The 17,089-nt window shown below is 44.2% G+C and overlaps 1 protein-coding gene and 1 non-coding gene across 2 annotated transcripts in view; one reads left to right on the top strand and one right to left on the bottom strand.

Annotated features, from left to right (window-relative positions):
• The first annotated feature begins 8,668 nt into the window (after positions 1 to 8,668).
• The window catches only part of Exoc6 (exocyst complex component 6), a 139,431-nt gene continuing 131,010 nt past the window's right edge, over positions 8,669 to 17,089 (top strand). The window contains exon 1 of the mRNA XM_059253754.1: positions 8,669 to 8,808. Coding sequence (XP_059109737.1) covers positions 8,708 to 8,808 — 101 coding nt within the window. The 5' untranslated portion in view covers positions 8,669 to 8,707. The remainder of the gene's footprint in view (positions 8,809 to 17,089) is intronic.
• Positions 10,310 to 10,398, bottom strand: LOC131903225 (small nucleolar RNA SNORD86). The gene has a single exon (XR_009377469.1). It is a non-coding gene; the product is annotated as a small nucleolar RNA SNORD86 (small nucleolar RNA).

Here is a 17,089-nt window from a genome sequence, read left to right as displayed (position 1 = left end):
GTTTCTGGAACTATGAGATGGAAAATACAATGCAGCCTGTTGTAAGGGGTTATTGACTATGGAGCTTAGCACAAAGCTTGCTTGGCAAACGATAGGCATTACAACCATTGCTTACATCTCAGGCATATATTCTAATATATACATCTGTGTCACACATACACTTTATTTTTAATATGTAATTTAGAGTCACAATAAGCAAGCACTCACAACATCTCGAAACTCTGAGTAGTTGGGAAGTCATGAAAGTTTTTAAAAATATTTTTTAAAAATTTTATTTTATTTTTTATGTGTATGAGTGTTTTGTTTGCATGTATGTCTGTACACCATGAACACTCCTGGTGCCTGTAGAGGTCAGAAGAGGGCATCAGATTCCCCTGGAACTGGAGTTATGGACATTAGTTGTGAGCTGCTATGTGGGTGCTGGAATGGAATCCCGGTCCTCGGTAAGAATTTTGTAGTTCTTAATAAATTTTAGTCATGCCAAGTGGTGGTGGCACACGCCTTTAATCCCAGCACTCGGGAGGCAGAGGCAGGCTATCTCTGTGAGTTCAAGGCCAGCCTGGGCTACAGAGTGAGTTCCAGGAAAGGCACAAAAGCTACACAGAGAAACCCTGTCTCAAAAAACCAAATAAATAAATAAATAAAAATAAAAGAAAGAAAGAAAGAAAGAAAGAAAGAAAGAAAGAAAGAAAAAAAGAAATTTTTAGTCACAAGACAGGGCAACGTGAATGTCAGCATCTTGATATTCTGAATTGACCATAGAGCCTTATAAAATCTCTTTAAATAGCTCATTCTCAGGCTCAGGAAGACACAGATATATTTGGCTTCCTTGTGTTTCTGAAGTTTGTATTTTCTTTTTTTAAAATTTATTTTTATTTATGTGTAGATGTGTGTATCTGTGTGTACTACATGAGTGTGGGTACCCATAGAGGTCAAAGAAAGATATCAGATACCCGAGAGCTGGAGTTACAGGCAGTTTGTGAGCTGCCCGATGTGGGTGCTGGGAACTGGTCTCAGTTCTTCTGGAAGAGCAGCAAGTGCTCTTAACCACTGAGCCCTCCTTTCAGCTCCCAACTTGCTGTTTTAAAAGGAATGACTCAGAGGTTAAGAGCACTAGTTGCTCTTCCAAAGGACCCAGGTTTGATTCCCAGCACCCACATCATCTGTAAGTCTAGTCCCACGGGATCCAATGCCCTCTTCTGGCCTCTATGGGTATCAAGCATGTACATGGTACACAGACATACATGCAGACCAAACACTCATACATATAAAGAGGTACTCAAAAAGGCTTGCAGTAATGAAAATTTTGACTGCATAACATTCAGGGGAGAGAGGTGTCCCTTTAAAAAATCATATTCACTAATATTTAATACTTAGGGTAATATTATGGTCTCATTTATTGTCTAATCAAAGTTGTATATTGTACTACATTTTGTGGGTGTAAGATGGAATTCAGGAAAACGGTTCAGAAAAAAATGCTGTAGGTCAGGGATATAGCCCTGTTTGTTAGAGCTTGCTCAGGATACAGGAAGCTCTGCCCTCTGTTCCAGCACTGGGTAAGACTGGATGTGGTGAGGGATGCTTGCAACCCATGTGCTGTGCTATATAATAAGTTTGAGGCCAACCAAGGAAAAATGAGACCTTCTCTCTTAAACAAACAAGCCCTAAGTATAGCTCAGTGATCAAGTACTTGCATGTGTGCCCCTGGGCTCAATACATAGAACTGAACTGTAATAAGTAAGGAGGTTAAGTAATAAGCATTCGGAAGGAAAGAAGGAAGGGGGCTTGGAAAGTCGGCTCAGTGGTAAGGAGCATTGGCTGCTCTTACAGAGGCCCCAGGTTCAATGACCAGTACTGGCGTGGTGGTTCCCAACCATCTGTAAGTTCAATTCCAGGGGATCCAGTGCCCCCTTCTGGCCTCCTTGGGTATCAGTCACACACTTGGTGAACAAACATACATTCAGGCAAAACACCTACACATGTAACTTTTTTAAAAGGAAGCAGGGGGAGAGAAATACAGGGAGAGAGAAAGGCAGGGAGGGAGGGGAAGGAGGGAGACAGAGAGAGGACTGGATGACGACAGTAAGCATTTATCGTACCTTGGCAGTCTGGGGTCCTTGACTGGAGGTTGGGATACGGCTCAGTGGTCAAGCACTTGCCCAGCATTGCAGAAAACACAATAATAATAACAAAGCCCATGCAATACAAACAGTTGATGAATGAACCAAACTTGGGGCTGATTACTTTCGAATTCCTTTGAGAACTGGACCATATTTCATGAAAACCTGATTTTATTTGGCTGCAATACCAAATTTCCTTCTATTGTTCTCCACAGTGGAATCCTGAGTTTAATGGGACTGCGGGTTCCTGCCTGGGTTTGCCACAGGGATCCACCCTGTCCCAGCGCCTTGTTTATTCTCTTGCACTTACAAGGCATGGTCACTTGGGGTCACTGCACTAAGAAAGTGGAAGCTGGAGGCTCACCCTTGGGACTGGCTTTCTGGAATCATCTAGAAGCCAGCTGGAACACTTAATTTATTAGGGTTCCCATTTTGTTACAGTTCTATAATCACATATATTTAAGATGTAACTGAATGAGCATAAAGATCATGAGTCTATTAAAGGGTTCTCCACTTAGTAGGAAGGGGTTTTCAGTAGGAATCCACCTACCCTCATGGAACAGGTTTTTACAGCATTCAGTTTACTGGACATAGCTGCATCTGAATTAGCCACGTAACAAATGATGAGTACACGCAAGACCCTGCCTGGGCAGTGAGTGTTGTCCTGGTATCTGCTTTAGGAGCATTGTCCAGAAGTGGAGCTAGATGCCTTGGTTTGTTTACCACCATGGTATGTGCTTCAGGGATAGGCACTGACCCCATGGGCAGGAAGGGATGTGTGCCTTCCTAATACTAGATCCAAAGGGCCTGCTGAAGTGGTTCTGGAACCATGAGGCTAAGACACTGATATATTCCATTTTCCTCCTCTACGACAGCAGGAAATAGATTTTACAGGGTTTCCACTGACTGAACTTTCAGAAATAACAAGGCACTTGATCTGGGAGCCCTGATGCACAGCCATGTTATTGTAGCAGTGATTAGAAAAAAAGAACAATTATGGCTTGCTTTTTATTTTTAATCAAAGAGGATGTTAAAATTGTTGTCCTATACAGTTTACTGACAAATGTCTGGTAATTTCAGTCTCCAGTGCCAGTGTTGATAGAGCTCTAAGCTAAACATTATACATATATTATCTCTAATACCCACACAATTTGATGCACGAGGGACCCTTATTGTGCCTAATCCCCACTTGAAGAAATCCAGGCTTAGACAAGTTAAGAAGTCACTGAAGCCTAACATCTAGTAAGAGGTGACTTGGAATTTGATCCCAAGCAGTTAAAGTGCTCAACTAGGTCACCTGCTTCCTGTATTCTCCTCCTAAAGGCGATGTCTTTAAGAGCCTGTCTGTCTCAAGCCAGGCTGTTAGTCCAGAGACAAGTGGTTAAAGTGTAATTTATTTTTATTTATATTTATTTATTTATTTATTTATTTTTGTTTGTTTGTTTGTTGTTGTTTTTTGAGACAGGGTTTCTCTGTAGTTTTGGTGCCTGTCCTGGATCTCACGCTATAGACCAGGCTGGGCTAGAACTCACAGATATCCGCCTGGCTCTGCCTCCTGAGTGCTGGGATTAAAGGCATGCACTGCCACCACCCGGCTGACGTGTAATTTTTAATGACTACAGGTTTTCCAAGTCAAATCTGTACTTTGCTGGCTAATTTCATGCTGGACAGAGAATGAAATCCCACTGTGACCGTCTTCCTGGTATATCTTCTTGTATATCTTTCCCCTCCCTGAGGAGAGATTTTTGGGTTGGTCTCTGGCAGTTACTATCCATTGCCCAAATAACTCTGTGTATGTGAAATCAGCCCGTGTGCCTTTCCATCTGCATCTCCCTCCTCAGAGCAGACTGAGGAAACCATTTACCCCTGAGACAGGCTCCCCAACCCTTTTCTTCCTGTTCGTTATACTTACCTGTGATTAAAATGTGCAGATAGATAGTGGGCTGAGGATGTAGCTCAGTGGTAGTGTTGCCAGACAACTTAAGTCTGTGGCTGTAACTAGCCTCTCAGGTTCATTACACACAGGAGAAAATGATAGCCCTGTGAGGTCCTAGGTTTGCCCTGCAGTGCTGGGCGGAGAAAAACGATAAAGACCCTGGAGCTGATCTGGGAAGATAGCTAGGGGGTAAAGGGCTTACTGGGCAAGCTTAAGGATCTAACTTCACATCTCCCGAACAGACAGATGTGAAGCTGGGCCCCGTGGTGTGGCTCTGTAATCTCAGTGGTCCCATTGTGAGACAGGAGACACCCTGGGAGCTCACAGGCCAGCTGACCTGGTGTATACAATAGTGAAAGACAGAGACTCTGTCTCAAAACAAGGTGGAAGGTGAGGACCACACCCCAGGTTGTCCTATGACTTTCACACGTGTGCAGCTACACTCACATGAACACACACACACACTCTTTCTCATATACACATACACACACTCTCTCCTTTCCCCCATACAAACTCTCTCTCTACACACACACACACACTCTTACACACAATACTCACACACACTCTCACACACAACACACACACAAACTCTCTACACACACACACACACACACACACACTCTCTCTCTCATATACATACACATACATTCTCTCTTTCTCACACATGCACACATAATCTCTCTCTCTCTCTCTCTCTCTCTCTCTCTCTCTCTCTCCACACACACACACACACACACACACACACACACACACACACACACACACACCAGAACCAGGAGAGACCACGAATCAGTAAAAGAAACTGGGTTTATTACAGTCTGGCCAACCAGAGAGAAAATAAAACCTAAACTTCCTAACTTCTCCCCAGCTTTCCCTGGGCAGTCTTACACTTACGGAAAGAGTGAAGCAGAGTTGAGGAAATAGATAGACAAGTTTAGCTTTGAGACAAGTTACCTGTCCTCTACTGGGGGTTGGGGGTGGGTGGGCAGTTTTCCCATGACCTCCATTTTCAGCATGCAAATTCTGTTGTACTGTCAAGAGTCTGACACTTGCCTAGCAGGCTCAAGGCCCTTAATTTAACAACAACAACAACAAAAACCCACAAAGAACCAGCCAACCAACTGACTGGCCGACCAAACAACCAAAACAAAATCAAAGGCAGGAAATTTAGTTATAAACACATTTAGTTTTAAATTTTTAGCAAAAATAAAAAACAAAACAACAAAAAAAAAACCCAAACCCGTTGGGTAGTAACAGAACTGTCAGAGGCCCCAGAGAGAGGAAAGAACAGAGGCTGCTTTCAAAGGAGAAGTGGTGAGTGGACTGACTTCCTCTTGTCCTGAATTGTGCAGAAGAATGTGTAACACTAACGGTGAGGCAACTTCCGGAGCAGGGGCTGAGGGGGGCCCAGTAAGAGGCATCTTCAGCCAGCCCTGGCTTCCCAAGGGGAGCATGTGGAACCAGGTTTGGACAGATGGCGTCAAGATTTCAAAGTGAAGGGAAAAGGTCTGTGTAGGCAATGCTTAGGAGAGGAACACCTCAGCAGGAGACAGCTGCTGACAGGAGGCTGGCCGGTCCAACACGCCGTTCTCCTCGCCTTTGTAACCTGGCTTTACTCTACGGAGTAATGCATTCTAGTCACATCACACTTACTCTCGGAGCCAAGACGCTCTGTAATTTGCTGTAGTAGGAAGAAGACTTTTACTTCTTTGTAGGAAAGAGAAAAGTTGTCCTCATTCTTTTGTGATTTGGTTTTCAGGTTTCTTTTCCCTTCTCAAGAGCAGAACCCGAAAGTAGGGTATGCTAATACCAGACAGGGGTGCCCCAGTAGCTGGAGAAGCAGTCAGCAGAGGAAAGACTAATTTATTTTTAATAAAGACCCATTTGTATGAATAGCCATGAGAGTTGTATCCTCTGACAGAAGTCCACAAGAACTGTCTCACCTTGGAGCTCTTGACAGACACGGGCATCAGAGAATTCCGTTGACCTTCTACACTGTGCCACAAGTTTCTATCAAGACGACTAAATGCAACAGCATTATGGTCCATTTAATGTCAACGCACAAAAAGCAACTTGTAGAAACTACTCATAATTTTATAGTTTAAGCCAGGCAGTGGTGGCATACGTCTCTAATCCCAGCACCTAGGAGGCAGAGACAGACAGATCTCTGAGTTCAAGGCCAGCCTGGTCTACAGAATGAGTTCCAGGACAGCCAGGACTCCACAGAGAAACCCTGTCTTGAAAAACAAACAAACACAAAACAAAACAAAAAGCAAATAATTTCACAGCTTAAATTTCTAATTGGTACCAATCACAGGGCAGCTACCTTCTGCTCTTTGCTTAGACCTGTTTGGACGTTTCTTTCTAACTCATCCTAAATTTTCCAATTACTTCAGAACTTCAGCATTTTTTTTTTTTTTGAGACAGAGTTTTTCTCTGTGTAGCTTTGGAGCCTGTCCTGGAACTCACTCTGTAGACCAGGCTGGCCTCGAACTCACAGAGATTCACCTGCCTTTGCCTCCCAAATGCTGGGATTAAAGGCGTGGGCCACCACTGCCCAGGCGAATTGTTTGGTTTTAAGAAAAAAAAAATCCCTCAGCTTTCTCTGCTATGTTTAGAATTCCTATGAGAACTATTAGTAGTTGAAAAAAAAAGTTGTCTGAACTCTGGGATCTTAACACAGTGTGACAATGCTGGCCGTTCTGAGATTTTTTTTTTTTTTGTCATTCATATTTGGAAGCACAAAGAGGTGGGTTCCCAGAAAAGGCTGTATTTTTTTGTACCATCAAGACAGTGGGAAGAGGGGTGACTTTGGCAGCTTCACTTTGACTTGCAATGGGGCTTGGTTCCTGGTGGAATGCGCTATCAGATGCAGCAGATTCTCTGGTTTTCCAAGCCAGCATGCACTGAAGTTTCTGGGACTCAGGTGTGCAAAATAAATGAAACTTGGCTGGAGAGACGGCTCAGGGGTCAAGAGCACTTGCAGGTTTATCATAAGACCTGGCTTTGGTTCTCAGCACTCACAGGGTGGGTAACAACTGTCTGTGATTCCAGTGGCAGAGGACCTGACACTCTCTTCTGGCCTCAGTGAGCACTGTATGTGGTACACAGACATACATATAGGCAAAACAATAGTACGCATAAAATAAATAAATCTTAAAAAAAAAAAAGGCTGGAAATGGTGGCTTGTGCCTTTAATCCCAGCACTTGCGAGGCAGAGGCAGTCAGATATCTGTGAGTTCAAAACCAGCCTGGTCTGTGTAGTGAGTTCCAGGCTACCAGAGCCACACAGTGAGAAAGCCACAGGCAAAGGATGTAATAACATTTAGAAGCTGGAAAAGCAAAGGGACTAATTCTTTCCTAGGGTCTGGAATGAAACGCAGGTGTGCTGGCACCTTAATTATAACTCAGTGAGAATTCTAAGAGAATACACTTGAGTCATTTTAAGCTCTGGCTTTTGTGATAATTTGTTACAGAAATAACAGTAATTAATATAATATAGGATCGTAGTATAACGTAGATACTGCTGTTATTAGTATTTATAGTTGGGGAAACTGAGATAGAAAAGGATTAGGTTTTGCCTAGTGTCACAAGCTGTGAAGTGATATCCATCAAGGAATGTTGTTTGGGACACTTGTCTTCAGAGTTCATGTTCTCAACTACTACCCGATTCCATCTCCCGGAATTTCCTAGGGAGGAGGAACAAGAAAGGCTTGTGGTAGTAGTAGAGGCCCAGGGAAGGAAGTGAGTCTGGCAGCTGGCTAGTGTAAAGCCTGCCTGACTTGGAGGGAAGCTCAAAGCTCCTGGATTAATGGAAACCAGAAAATAGTTGTCCCTCAGGGTAAGTTTGAATTCTCTTCTGATTAATCTTCCATCATTGCTTTGATCATGACAAACTGGTTTACATGGTGTCCTAGATACAGGTTGTTAAGCAAGACTCTTTTTCTACATGGATTCCTTTGCTCAAGCAGCTACCACTATCTGGGAGCACTTGGGTTCAACAGCTCTGCCACTAAATGAGACATTTGCCCCAGGGCTCTTTTTTATCCCGCCAGCAAGTGCCTTTGTCTCCTTCTCCTTTTCCCCTGACGTTTAATAGTTTATGTCCAATATGACTAACCTCGGTGAACTTGCATCAGGCAGGGGCCACGATCTATCCAGAGCAGTCGTGCTATAGGATTTTTGTTCGTTCCTGAAATAGATCTTAACGACCCACTCAGTTTTGATTTTCGCGAGAGCAATTGCCTTTCTCTGACTCCCCACTATTAAAAGCCCATCAGGCGCTCTGGTAGCTTCTTTTAGAGTGTGACTAAGGGTCACCTCCGCATTGCTACGGTACCTGCAGCGTGCAGCTGAGGCTCTGGCAACTACTACACTAATATAGGTCTCTACATAACCAGGGGTGGGTCGCGAGGGAAGACGGAGGCCGGGGCCGGTTCCCCCGCGGTCCGCGCCACCTCCCCAGGGGCGAGCCCCACCCTCTGCGCCCCACCCTCTGCGCCCCACCCTCTGCGCCCCACCCAGACAGGCCCCGCCCCTCCCCGCAAGCCCCGCCCCGCGGAGCCGCGCCGCGCTTGCGCCACCTGCCGCTCGCTCCTGAGGTCCGCGCGGCGCCGCGCCCGCCCGGCCGGCGCCTCCGCTTCCAGCCAAGATGGCGGAGAGCGGCGAGGCTCTGGGCACGGTCCCGGAGCACGAGCGGATCTTGCAGGAGATCGAAAGCACCGACACCGCCTGCGTAGGGCCCACCCTCCGGTAACGCTTTCATCTGCCGCGGCTTTCGGGCCGCCCTGGCCGGGGACTCCTTGGGAGCCGGGCGGGGCGCCTGCTGCCGGGGGCGCGCGCGCGCGCGTCGGCCCGACAGGTGGTGCGCGCGGGGGCGGGCGCTCGTGGGCTGCGGGACCCGGAGGGCCGGGGCACCTGTCACCGCGCCGCCTGTGGGTGTGGCTGCTGGGGTGTCTCTGACCCGGGGAGGCGCCCCAGCCTGGGGCCTTGATGTGCCGAGGCCCTGACCCCGAGAGCGCTGTGCGGGCGGCGAGGCTGTCGGCTCGCTGGGGACGAAGGTCACCTGCCTGCCGGCGGCCGGCGTGACCGACCCGGGTGCCGAGTTGAGATCTGGAGGAAACCCGGGCGCACTGACTGCTCCGGGCGTGGGAGAATTGAAATGGAGCGGGAGACGCCAGCACCTTCCTCCCCGGTTGCAGCGCCCTTCTCCTCGGGCGAGACGCGAGCGTGGGCTGCAGAGGAGGAGCCGATGGCTCGGGTTCACGCTGGGGTGACGATGCTCTTGGGACAGGAAGCTTTTACTTATTGACAAGCATTTTACTAGTTTTGCATTACATTTCCAGTTTATTTTAAAATGGATCCTAACCCACTCTCTTAAGGAATAGTGCCAGGTAGTGAATATTCCATACCAGACGGAATACTTGCTGTCCCAATCGAATATTAGCTGCTACCTGTACAGAACCATTAACAATAGATTAGACACTCTTCAAGAGTTAAGGTCTCATCTTTCACAGTTAGGATGAATGAACTTGTTCATTTAGGGAATTTGAGACGAATTGTGCCTTGTCAGTAGTCTTTCTTCGGAATACACTTCCTGGAAATGGAACTCTGTTTTCTCGACGTTAAGCGTAGATAAAGTGAAGTCAGTTTGCATTGCAAATTCACTTTACCCTAGAGAGCCAGTTCATCTGGTATACTTTGTTTCTTTCCCGTAGACATGCCACCGATGACTGTAAAAGTCATTCAACCCCCTTGGCCTTGTTTCCGTATTTGTAGAATGGGAAGAAGTGTTGAGATGCCCAGGAAGCCCAGAACGTGAGGATTGCCTGTTCTGTGCTGTGCTGCTACCTCCAAGCACTCAATAGGCAGGTTATATGTTCTTACTATACAGAGTTCTGCTATGATATGGGAAGGCCTCACTAGTACCCTTTCTTAATTTACTTACATGAATCTTCTCACCAAACTGTACATACATACTAGTAAAAATATGAATCAGACTCCAAGAAAACTCGGTGACAACAGATTGTACTGAAGGACCTCTGTAGTCTCATAGAGGGACAGCCGTTCCTTAACTTGTTTAATGAAGCAATTGATTTGTGATTCAGTACTGCTTTTATTTGTCACGGATCAGAACATGTACTTTTGGTTTTGGTAGCTGCCCAGCCAATGACAGTGGAATAGAAAATGAATCCTTATTATGTTGTGTTACTCCTGGTCCTGAGGGGGCTGGAAACCTTTGTTGGATCTTAGGAATGACTCTGACACTAGGACTGGCCATCACCTCAAAGCAGAGGCCTGTAAAGGTCAGCAGGTTTAAAGGTTTTTTTAGACTGTCTCACTATATCCCCCTGGCTGTCCTAGAACTTACTGTGTAGATCAGGCTGGCCTTGAACCCATAGAGTTCTATGTGTATTGAGATTAAAGGTCTGTGCCACCATTCCTGGTCAAGTTTTAAATTATATAGTGTCTAAGTAAGATTAAGAGGTGTTTTGTTTTTGTTTTTGGTTGAATTGAGACAAAGTAACTGTAGCCTGGCTGTATGGAGCTTGCCAGTAGACCAGGCTGGTCCTGGATTTGTAGCATGTTCTGCCTCTATTTCCCAACTGCTGGGATTGCAGGCTTGCACCCCCAAAACAATGGCTTTACCACAAAACAAATGAAATGTTAGTGTACCATCCTCTTCTTTCCTACGTGTACCTGCTTAGGATGGTTGGGGAGATATTCAAACAACCTGACGTACATTAGAGAATGATCTTGTGACTGTGCAGGTGCCTACCGTATAGCTTATTGGATGTCAGTGTTACTTTAGATCTCTCTCTCTTGCAAGATTGATTTATTATGTATACAGTGTTCTGCCTGCACGTGTACCCGCATACCAGAAGAGGGCGCCAGATCTCATTATAGATGGTTGTGAGCCACCATGTGGGTGCTGGGAATTGAACTCAGCACCTCTGGAAGAGCAGCCAGTGCTCTTCACCCCTGAGCCATCTCTCCAGGCCTAGATTTCTTTTCTTATCTGAGACCTAGATTATAGGTAGGATTGTGATTCCTGCTGTAGCCTTGCTCAGTTCTCTTCACCTCATCAACATGGGTCTCGTGATCTGAGCAGGGTCTAACAGAATGAAATAGCAGAGGAAAGCTGAGTTCCCCCTCGAAATTATTTCATTTTATTTTATGGGTGTGAGTGTTTTTCCTGCATGCATGTCTGCACTATATGTGAGCCGGGTGCTGAGGGTGTCAGATCTCCTGGAGCTGGAGTTACCGACATTTGTGAGTCACCATGTGGGTGCTGGGAATTGAACCTGGGAAGAGCGACCAGTGCTCTTAACCACTGAGCCTTCTCTCCAGCCCCCGAGTTCTCTCTTCTTGTGCTGGGGCACAGATCTTCTGTCTTCGGATACTGGAGCTCCTGAACTCTTGGACTCATAGGAGTCCCTGTGGTTCCCAGGCCTTCTGATTTCCACAGAATTGTATTCCTGGTCCTGTGCTCCAGCTTGCCCAGAGCCTGTCATGGCCGTTCGCACTTCAGTTCATCTTCCTCCCTCCTCCCTCTCCTCTCTTTCTTTCCCCTTGATGAGGGGGGTCTCACTTTGTTACTGAGAATGGTCTCCAACTTCTTGGCTCCAGTAATTATTCTGTTTCTGCCTCCTGAATGCTAGGATTACAGTGTATGATAGTATGTTCTGACATGGGTTTGATTTTTTGAAACTTAAATGTAACTTACTATGTTTGTGTGGGTATATGATGTGCCCCGCACCCCGTGTGTGAATGTGTGTGTGTGTGTGTGTGTGTGTGTGCTCGGTGAGCATGGGCACATGCCATGGTGTGCCTGTGGAAGTCATGAGCTTTATTTGGATTCCGGAGGTTGTACTCAGCCTATCATGCTTGGGCAGCAAGTGCTTTTACCTACGGAGCCGTCTTGCTGGTCCTCGTGTTAATTTTCAATGCAGTAATATTGTTAGCTGTAATCCATATAAGCAAAAGCTTTGTGGACTTTTCTGTAAGCTTTTAGAGTGTGAAAGAGAACAAAAAATGGAGAATTCTTCTTTTCAAAAGCTTTGTGGACTTTTCTGTAAGCTTTTAGAGTGTGAAAGAGAACAAAAAATGGAGAATTCTTCTTTTCTTTTATCTATCTATCTATCTATCTATCTATCTATCTATCTATCTATCTATCTATTTATTTTTGTACCTCAAACTTACTCTGTAGCCCAGACCAGCCTGGAATTCACTATAGTCCTCTTCCATCAGCTTTCTGAGTGTTGAGATTACAAAGATTGGCCACCAGCTCTGGAAAAAACACACAAAAGCACAGTTGCGTTCTCTGTCATCATTTTTCCTACTATGATTTTTAACTACTGATTATAACTTCAACTTTTGCCCAATGAATATGTTTCATATTAAAACTACTGGAGCAGTACTACAATCAGACTAGTAAAGCCCATGAGCACACGACCTTCTGAAGTTACAAATATCCTTCATGCACTTTTCACTAAGTGGAGAAACAAACACTTGCATTAACTGTCCTAGATATAAATAAGGCCTCTGCAGGACATATAAAAAGGAGAAACAAAGTATATAATTCAGTTGTGTTTGGTAGTCAGGTCTAATATTCTGTTGTACTTAACAACCAGATGATTAAATGATTATTAATTAAATATCTAGCTTTTAAAGTTACTTGAAGATCTTGGTAATTATTTTCAAACCTATTAAAAAGTAATGATTCAGTTTATTTGAGCATAAATTTGCCTTTTTCATCATATTAGTATTATTCAAGTAGTGCTAACTTATTTGATCAGCAAGTAAATTGTTAAGAAAATCTTAGTTGAATGAAATGATCAAAAATAAGAAATAGCTTATTTTATAAATAATCACACTAGGGTTGTTTGCCAAGGTTCTACTGTCATGCAACATTGGGCATTTAAACATTTCTGAGTTAATTTCTGTAGGAAGAATATTTGATTTTTTTAAATAATCAACACATTTAGTATAGTGAAAGTCCAGTTTCCTTATTTTCTTGGAATTGAGTAGTCCACTTACCTTTCTTCTTTCTTTCTTTCTTTCTTTCTTTCTTTCTTTCTTTCTTTCTTTCTTTCTTTCTTTCGATAGTTGTAGTTCAGGCTAGTTCTGAACTTCTGTAATGCCTCCTGCTAAGCCTCCTGAGTGCTGGGATCAAAGGTGTGCATTGCTGAGCGTGGCTTTCCACTCGTTTATATCAGTAAGCCAACTAGAAGAGTGCTCCTTTAAACCAGAGCTTTCTAAAATAAATTATCAATGCCTTCTAAAGCTAAGCCTTTGTACAGATACAGGGAGAAGGTAAAAACCTTCCTGATTGTAAATGTGTTTCAGTAACTTTAGTCAAGAGACCTAAGAGTCGCTGATAGAAAAACTTGTTGGTCCAGGGGTTGGAGAAGTGGCTCAGTAAAGTGCTTGCCGTATAAGCGTGGGGACTTGAGTTTAGATACAAAATTGTTCAACTCCAGGTTCAGGAGAGATACAGTCTCAAAGACTAAGGTAGAGAGCAGTTAAAGACACGTGATGCTGACCTCTGGAATCCACACAGATGTACACACACACACACCCCAGTGTACACATTACACCCCCCTACACACACACACACACACACACACACACACACACACACACACACACACACACCATATATACATGGAGCAAACAAACAGCTTACCGATTCAGATACCAGACCTGCGCCCTTGGTGGATATAAAATCTTCAACCAAATTCTAGAAAAATCTCTTTCCTAGAAATGACATGCTTGTTCTTTGCTTTTGTTAGCCAATCCTTTCTCTTTATTTCTTTTACCCTGTTTCTCCTGACTCCCAATATGCCGAGAAACTGACTTTCAAGTCTTTTTCCCATGTCTCCCATTCTTGATCAAGAATAAAATCTCTTTTGCTTCTCAGTTGGTTCTGGGTCTTGTTACTGGTTCATAATTCTGAGAGGGAAAAGGACTCAATTTGATATAAAACAAAACAAAACAAAAAACCAGAAAACCGTGGTAACACTTTCAGAACTTTTCAGAAACTTTTGTGCGTGACCATGTTCACAGTAGCAGGCATGTGTCCATCCCCTCCATGGGGCAGGCCTCTGATGCAAGCTGAGAGCAGTTGGCTGCCCCCATAACACCGTGCCTCGATTTCACCTTTAGGAACATCTTGCCTGGCAGGTTGGCAGTGAGTTTGTAGGGTTCTGATAGAGACCACTGATGTTTTATCTTCCCTAGCGGCCTGCTGCACCTCTGGCACTGTGAAAGCCAGCTGGCAGGGTGGAGTCTTCCAGCTCTTTCCGCTTGCAGTCTATACAGCTTGCACCCAAGGTGTCTCAGGCAGCACTGTCTGATGGTCTAGGTCTGGTGGGTCATCAAGAGGCATGGAAGTAGCCTGTGTTGTTTTGGGGTCCTCTGTGGCCTCCCTGACCATATAAAGAGGCACCCCATATCTAGCACTGGAGTTTTTCTTTGATAGGCAATGGATTCTGGGAACAGTGTTATCTAGCCATGCAGACTATCTCTCTTTAACTTTTTTTTTTTACTCATTTTTTAAAATTGGCTTACAAAGTAGTGGGTTCCATACGACTTTTTCAGATACCCTTCAGTTCACCTAACGCTCTTTCTGTGTTCTCTCTTCTCCCCGGCCTCTCAGCCCCCATTCCTAACTGAATCTGTCCACCCTCAGTGTTCTCTCTATTTTCAAATCACCCACGTCCTACTGGCGACTCCCACTTTGAACACCACCCCCCCAACACACAGTGGGCCCTTTCTAGTTTATTGTTTTAGCTTGTACAGGTACTCCAAGTTAAATGCGTACTGAAGATTCAACGCAAGGATCCGTTTATCAGAGAGACCTGTGGGTTTGTTTTCTTGGCCTGGGTCACCTCACTTAGTATAACTTTCTCCTGGGGATTTCACTACAGTGGGTTAGCTAAATTGACCAGCACCAAGGTGCAGTCTAAGTGTTCTCATAGACAAATGCTACTCTCGTCCTTAATCAGAGAAATTTCTCTTTATAGGTACTGCTGGTGAATGATGTGTGTTCATGATGCTTACAGTGATTGATAGCTTAGTGCCCAGCCCTAACTAGGGCACATATGCTACCCATTCTAAAGCTCAGGAAACATTGTGGAAGATGAGTAGAAAGACCGTCAGGTAGGAGAAGAGATGGAGCTGCTGCTTTGAGGGCATGGCATAGCTATTGCAGACATGATCCTATAGCGCTGTGGTTGGCCCGCACAAGGCCCGTCAACAGCCAGTCATGGATGGGTGGGCTAATGGACTCTGACCTATCCCTGCTGTACTGTTGACTACTGATGGATTCTGGGAGAAGGACAGCCAATGCCTTCAGTTGTGTACCTAATGGTGAGCCCACCAGGCTTCAGTGGGTAGTTCCAAAACAGTGGCCACAGAGACAGTACTGGGTAAAATCAGAGGGTCACAAAACAAAACAAAAAGGCATAAATGTGGAAAAGGGACATGAAAGGAGGAGAGGGATAACAGTGTCTTAGTCAGGGTTTCTGTTGCTGTGAAGAGACACCATGGCCATGGCAACTTTTATACAGGAAAACATTTAATTGGGCACCTTACAGTTCAGAGGTTCAGTCCATTATCATCATGGTGGGACATGGCAGCATGCAGACAGATGTGGTGCTGGAGAGGTAGCTGAGAGTTCTAGATCTTGTGCAGGCAACAGGAAGTGGTCTGAGACACTTGGCATGGCTTGAGCATGTATGAGACCTTAAAGCTCATTCCCGCAGTGACATACTTCCTCCAACAAGGCCATATCTATTCCAACAAAACCACACCTCTTAATAGTGCCACTCCCTTTGGGGGCCATTGTCTTTCAAACTAACACAAACAAGGAAATAAGAATGCATTATATATATGTATATGTATATATGTAAAGTTGTCAAAGAAAAATTTGGTAAATATTAAAGAGAAACTATAAACAAAAACGAACAAACCAAAAAACTTATGTACCATTAGTTGGGGACATTTTTTCATTTTGTTGTTTGCCTATGGTTAATTTTTTTCCCTTATGCAAAAGCTTGTTTTTTTTTTTTAAAGATTTATTTATTTTTATGTACATTCAGGTTTTGTCTGTGTGAGGATGCCAGATACCCTGGAACTGGAGTTACAGACAGTTGTGAACTGCCATGTAGGTGCTGGGCATTGAACCCGGGTCCTTTGAAAGAGCAGCCAGTGCCCTTAACTACTGAGCCACCACTCCAGCCCCGCAAAAGCTTTTTTTTTTTAAATAAAATACAGCCAGATTTTTCCCCCTTGTTGTTTCTGGATTTTGTCATAGTATAAAAGTTTATGCTCTTGTAAGGGACTTTACCCGTATTTTCTTTTGGTACTTACATGATTTTATTTTTTCTTTTACATCTGATTCTTGTTGTATATTCCTGAGATATGATGTAAGGAATGGCTCTAGTTTAATCCCTTTTTATATGCAATCCAGGTAGCTTAATACTAATTATTAAAAAAGTAGATCCCTCCCCCCCCTACATTGATTCTAGATGTTACCACTATCAGGTACTGAATTTTCATACACAGTGAAAGGAACCGAATCTGGTTCCTCTATTCTGTTAATGTTTTACGTCTCTTCCCATCCTGTAAGAGACCTTTTTAATTATGGAGGCTTGGTTGTTTGCTCTGTCTGATTGGGCTATCTCTACCTTGTTACTCATTTTTCCTTTTAAAGGGGTTTCCTGGTAATTCTAGTTTATTCTTCAACTGAACTTTGTAATCAACTTGTCTAGCTCTTAAAAAAACCTTGAAAGTATTTTATTACAATTGATTAGTTAGGGAGAACATACATCTTGGTAATTTTAAGACTTTCTATCCAAGAATATAATCTGATTTGAAAGTATTCCATGAATAAATTTTAGAACTCTTTAAGATTAGGTGTAGAGTTGTAGTCATATGCCTTGTGGAGACATTTTGATCAATGACAGATTTCATATATGGTGGTGGTCCTGTAAGATTGTGATGGAGTTGGAAACTTTATGTTAGTCAG

Source organism: Peromyscus eremicus, chromosome 1 (genome assembly GCF_949786415.1).
Source record: "Peromyscus eremicus chromosome 1, PerEre_H2_v1, whole genome shotgun sequence".
NCBI classification, from domain to species: Eukaryota; Metazoa; Chordata; class Mammalia; order Rodentia; family Cricetidae; genus Peromyscus; species Peromyscus eremicus.
This window is presented reverse-complemented; position numbering and strand designations above follow the sequence as displayed.